This window comes from Bison bison, unplaced genomic scaffold, assembly GCF_000754665.1.
Source record: "Bison bison bison isolate TAMUID 2011002044 unplaced genomic scaffold, Bison_UMD1.0 scf7180017864383, whole genome shotgun sequence".
Lineage (NCBI taxonomy): Eukaryota > Metazoa > Chordata > Mammalia > Artiodactyla > Bovidae > Bison > Bison bison.
In genome coordinates, this window is record NW_011494955.1 from 2,728,790 (window position 1) to 2,734,278 (window position 5,489).

At 57.3% G+C, this 5,489-nt stretch overlaps 1 protein-coding gene across 1 annotated transcript in view; it reads left to right on the forward strand.

Moving 5' to 3' along the window:
• Window positions 1–3,037, forward strand: part of WNT1 (wingless-type MMTV integration site family, member 1) — a 4,275-nt gene extending 1,238 nt beyond the window's left edge. Inside the window, exons 3-6 of the mRNA XM_010858063.1 lie at window positions 2–92; window positions 842–1,095; window positions 1,751–2,016; window positions 2,512–3,037. Of these exons, the coding sequence (XP_010856365.1) occupies window positions 2–92; window positions 842–1,095; window positions 1,751–2,016; window positions 2,512–3,000 (1,100 nt within the window). The 3' untranslated portion in view covers window positions 3,001–3,037. The remainder of the gene's footprint in view (window position 1; window positions 93–841; window positions 1,096–1,750; window positions 2,017–2,511) is intronic.
• The last annotated feature ends 2,452 nt before the right edge of the window (window positions 3,038–5,489 follow it).

Below are 5,489 nucleotides of genomic sequence, written 5' to 3' on the forward strand. Positions count from 1 at the left end.
GCGCTGCTGCCTTGCTGGGTTTCTGCTGCGTTGTTGCTGGCGCTGGCCGCTCTGCCTGCAGCCCTGGCCGCCAACAGCAGTGGCCGATGGTGGTAAGTGAGCTGGTGCGGGGTCGCCACTTGTCTCGGGGCACAGAGCCAGGGGCCAGCCCCATCCAGCTCCCACGCTCTGGGATCCGTCCGCAGACAGACTTCCTCCAGCGCTCTGACTTCCCTTTGAGACACCGAGGGGCGCTCTGGAGCGGAGCTGGTCCAGAAATTCCAGCTCTGCTGAAGTGGGGTGAATGGTCCGTCCGGCGGCCCACGATACTCCAGGAGGGGAGCCCTCTCTCATCTAGCATTGCCCTTCTTCCAAGAACCCCCAAACGAGCTTCACGGTGGTAGTCACACTACAGGGCTTCCCAGGCTCTGGAGAGAAAGGCCAGGCGTGCACTCCGAAAGAAGCCAATAAGCGGGTGGAACTCCCAAGCATTTCACGCCTTGGGTGGGCATGGACGGCAGGCCAGGATTTGCGAGCCAGATTGTCCGGAAACAGGCTCTGAGAGCCAAGGTGAATATCTAGTCCCTGGGCTCTCCATCCCTCCGCTGTCCAGCTCCGGGCGCAGCCCGCAGTCCCCGAGCAGCCCTAAGATTCCTGGGAACACAAAAGTCTGAAAGCCAAGTCCTTTCAAACTAGTGAGTGCCTAAGCGCGGAATTGTTACCTTATTATTGATTTCTCCCCGCTCTTGTGGGCAAATAGCTCCAGGAAGAGGACAGAGCGAGCATGACCTTTCTGGTTAGGGTTAGGGTTAGGGTGCAGGTCCCCTTCCAGAGCTTGAACTCCTCTCATGCATCTCACCAGGGGCATCGTGAACGTAGCCTCCTCCACGAACCTGCTGACCGATTCCAAGAGTCTGCAGCTGGTACTCGAGCCCAGTCTGCAGCTGCTGAGCCGCAAACAGCGGCGGCTGATCCGCCAGAACCCGGGGATCCTGCACAGCGTGAGCGGGGGGCTGCAGAGCGCTGTGCGAGAGTGCAAGTGGCAGTTCCGGAACCGCCGCTGGAACTGTCCCACGGCTTCGGGGCCCCACCTCTTCGGCAAGATCGTCAACCGAGGTGGGTACCCCGCAAGTTGATGCTTCCGGGGACCAGGGGAGCGCGGGGTCACCTCAGGGCACGGGCGGGCAAGTGCAGGGAAGATGTCTGGGGCATCTGCAGGGTCACAGAATCAGCCTGCCAAGAGCTTCATGCCAGCACTAGCTCTGGGCCAGACTCGTTCCACCAGGAGGTTTCAACCCATGGGCCTCGGGCAAGAAGCTTAGCTTTTCTGAGCCACTGCCCCAGCGAAAGGGAGTGCTGAATGGTGGACGCTCGCTGGCCACCACTTTTCCGCAGTCCCTCTAAAAGAAGCCTGCGAGGCTGCTCTCTTGCCTCCAGCCCAGCAAGGCTTGCATCGCTGATGTGAGCTGGAGAGTTCTTGGCGGTGCAGAATTCTTCCGCTCCCCTCTATTCTCTTTTCCCTCTGGGGCTGCCCCACTTGCACCGAGAAGTCAAAATGAGCCCGGAGTCTCAGTAAAGCGTGATTACAAGTGTGGACGAGGTAGCGTGCCCACACACGTGCTTTCGCGGGGAGACCAACTTCCCAACACAGCCGGTCGCCAGGCTTCCAGGACTCTAAGGGCGTGGGACTCAAAGGTCCCAAGGCCTCCCCTGAAGGTGCAGGCTGCACCCCGCGTGCCCCCTCGCTGATCCCCTCTCCCATCCCCAATAGGCTGTCGGGAAACAGCATTTATCTTCGCCATCACCTCGGCCGGGGTCACCCACTCGGTGGCGCGCTCCTGCTCAGAGGGCTCCATCGAATCCTGCACGTGCGACTATCGGCGGCGCGGTCCTGGGGGCCCCGATTGGCACTGGGGAGGCTGCAGCGACAACATCGACTTCGGCCGCCTCTTCGGCCGGGAGTTTGTGGACTCGGGAGAGAAGGGGCGGGACCTTCGCTTCCTCATGAACCTTCACAACAATGAGGCGGGGCGCACGGTGAGCCTGCTTGAGGGTGTCCGCACCCGAAACGGAATGGCAGGGATCTTGGAGTCCCTGCCTTAGGCTAAGCTCGAACTTGGGAAGTAACGGTCGGTGTTAAGGCTAGAGGTTAGGCTAAGGAATCAGGCGAGGGCGTCCGGAGGGCGCGGGGGCTTGGAGGGATTCACAGAATGAAAGGGATAGTCTGACAACGGAGAGGTTAGAAGTCATGTAATCCATGGACTGTGTTGCCTACGCCCGCCACTGTTCAGGTTCAAAAAATAAGGCTGAGAAGCAAAGACAGATTCTCCGGGTGGAGCAGAGTTGGGTTTGGTGTCCAAATCTCTGCGGGGCATTTCGTGGCTCCCTGCCTTTGGGCTCGGCTAGGCCTGGGCCTTTGCTGAGATCCCGGCGACGACCAGGAGGGGGCGGTATCCGGGAAGGTGGCTCTGGCTCTGACGGCGTCCCGGGCCGTCCTTTCTTCTTCTTCTTCCCCACCCCCCGCCTCCCTAGACCGTGTTCTCCGAGATGCGCCAGGAGTGCAAGTGCCACGGGATGTCGGGCTCATGCACGGTGCGCACGTGCTGGATGCGGCTGCCCACGCTGCGCGCAGTGGGCGACGTGCTGCGGGACCGCTTCGACGGTGCCTCGCGCGTCCTCTACGGCAACCGCGGCAACAACCGTGCATCGCAGGCGGAACTGCTGCGCCTGGAGCCGGAGGACCCGGCTCACAAGCCTCCCTCGCCCCACGACCTCGTCTACTTCGAGAAGTCGCCCAACTTCTGCACGTACAGCGGACGCCTGGGTACTGCGGGCACGGCGGGTCGCGCCTGCAATAGCTCGTCGCCCGCGCTGGATGGCTGCGAGCTGCTCTGCTGTGGCCGGGGCCACCGCACGCGCACGCAGCGCGTCACCGAGCGCTGCAATTGCACCTTCCACTGGTGCTGCCACGTCAGCTGCCGCAACTGCACGCACACGCGCGTACTGCACGAGTGCCTGTGAGGCGCTGCGCGGACACGGCCCCTGGGAGCACTCTCCTCAAGCCCACCCCCAGATTCACCACTGGCACCTCAGACCCGGATCTGCGCCCACCCCGTCCCTCCAGCCACACTCCGGGATTCCTACTACCTATCCCATCATTTCTCCCACCTCCTCAGACCTGGGGACTCCTGAAACCACTTGCCTGGGGCGGCATGAACCCTCTGGCCATCCTGATTGACCCGCCCCCGGACCTACCTCCCTCCCTCTCCGCGGGAGACCCCCTTGTTGCACTGCCCCCTGCTTGGCCGGGAGGTGAGAGAAGGATCTGTCCCCTCCCCAATCAGGGTCAGCTCCCGACGCGAAGCTCTGCCTCCTCCACCGGGCGCAGCGACCTGCCTGCTTTTCTCCTTCCTTCTCTTTTAACCTCCGTTTTCTCCAGGTCCCCACATGCCCTTCCCCTTCTCCTGTCAAGGGTGCACACCCTGAACACACACCTGGGCATCAGGGCCTTTCTCCTCCCCACCTACAGCTGAAGTGGGAGGTTCTGGGGTGAGAGGGCAGCTGTGGTGATGTGGAAAATGATGTTGGGGACCCGCGAGAAATATCGCCATTCTCCCAGCCTCTGTCATGGAGCCATTGAACAGCTGCGAACCATGCCTCCCTCAGCCACCTCCTACCCTCTTCCTGTCCTGCCTCCTCATCAGTGTGTAAATAATTTGCACTGAAACGTGGATACAAAGCCACGAGTTTGGTTGTTGTAAATAAAAACTATTTATTGTGCTGGGTTCCAGCCTGGTTTGCAGAGACCACTTCCCTCCCCAACCTAATTCTTCTCCATTCTTCTCTCCTTTTGCTCTCCAGCCTTTTCTGACCCCTCTTTGTCTCTCCTAGTTTCTCCAAGATGCCTTTGCATTCCGGAATCAGTATTTCCTTCCACTGTAGCTATTAGTGGCTCCTCGCCCCCCACCAATGTAGTATCTTCCTCTGCAGAATAAAATCTCTATTTTTATCAATGACTTGGTGGCTTTTCCTTGAATCCAGAACACACTATTGCTTACCTCCTTTAAACAAATAGGATACATTGTTGAGGGACTGTTTTCCTGACTCTGGAAGAGGACTCTGACATTCTGTCCCTTGGATGACCCTGATGAGGCCACTGGGGATCCAGGTCTCCAGATGAACCCAGTCAGGAGCCAAAAGATGCTACAGGGTCCTTCTTCCTATTTGAACACCAATTGGCTGTATGATACTGTGAAAGTCCATAACTTCAGTTTCTTGCCTTGCTGAGTGGGGATTAAACAAACAAACTTGGAGACCCTGCCTTTCCTATGTAGAAGAGCTGTTGTGAAAATCGCTACAACTGAGTGGTAGCTATGATGGTGTTCTGAAAAGAAACCAAAGAAGAAAGAGAAACCCAAACAGAAAGGATACTGTGGCTCATGGGTGTAGAGGTTTTGGTCCCCAAAGCCTCTCTGGGCCAGCTGTGGTCAGGGTGTTGGGCAACGGGGAAGCCACTCTCCTTCCCAGGACAGGGAAATGCCACATTAGGACATCAACTTCCAAACCTTGGGCTACAAAGAACAGGTGAGAGGATAATGGGGGAGAAGAAAGGAACAGCAGGGTTAGAATCCAAATAGAGGCTAGACTTTAACCAGTGTAACTGAAAGGAAACCCAACTGTGGTCCATAACCAAACCATGAGGTTAGCCATTCCCATAGAAAGCCCAAATGAGAATTCTGTTACTAACAACACCAACATGATACCTCTGTGTGCATTTCACCAGATCGGAGGGAAGAACTAATTTCTCCTACAGCCCGAAAACCTCTCTCTAACTCTAATCCACTCCCTCTCCCTAGGATTAGGTCTAACCTTAGCCTTAACCTAACTTCAGGCAAACACTAACTGCTTGCTAAGCTCTAATGCCAGTCTCTAATCCTAACACTTCCCCCGCCCCAGGGGAGGGCTTGAAGGACAGGGGGAGCTATGAAGCACCCCACCCCCTAAGGGCAACGACTGATTCCAGCCTACTGGAGAATTTCCCCCTCTCCCCAGGACTCTTTGCTGTTGTTGCTGCCTCCCACCTCCCTGGATGTGTGAACTCTGACCCTTGTTGGCCTTTGGGATATGTGTGGGGGTAGGGAAGTGGAGCCAGGAGCTGCTCAATCCTGCAGTGATATATCCCTTTTCCTTTCTCTCATCCACCAAGCTAGCACCAGTTCAGCTTTGATGGGCAGTTGAGGAAGAGGAATAGAAATCTTACTGATCCTGGGCAGAAGGTACCTGACAGGGCTGCGTGTCCAGTAAATAACCCCCTGCAATAATGTCCAGTCTATAATCCAAAGAGCTACTAGATCCCCCCAGAGGCAGGAGAGGAGGTGTGGGCCCCTGCCAGACAATACCCAGATTTGGGGAGAAGCAACAGGGTGAAGAGTCAAAGGGTTGGCAGCTGTCCCCAACCACTCTCACCTAACTCCTAACACTACGAACTAGAATGAGTATCTGCTTTCAGG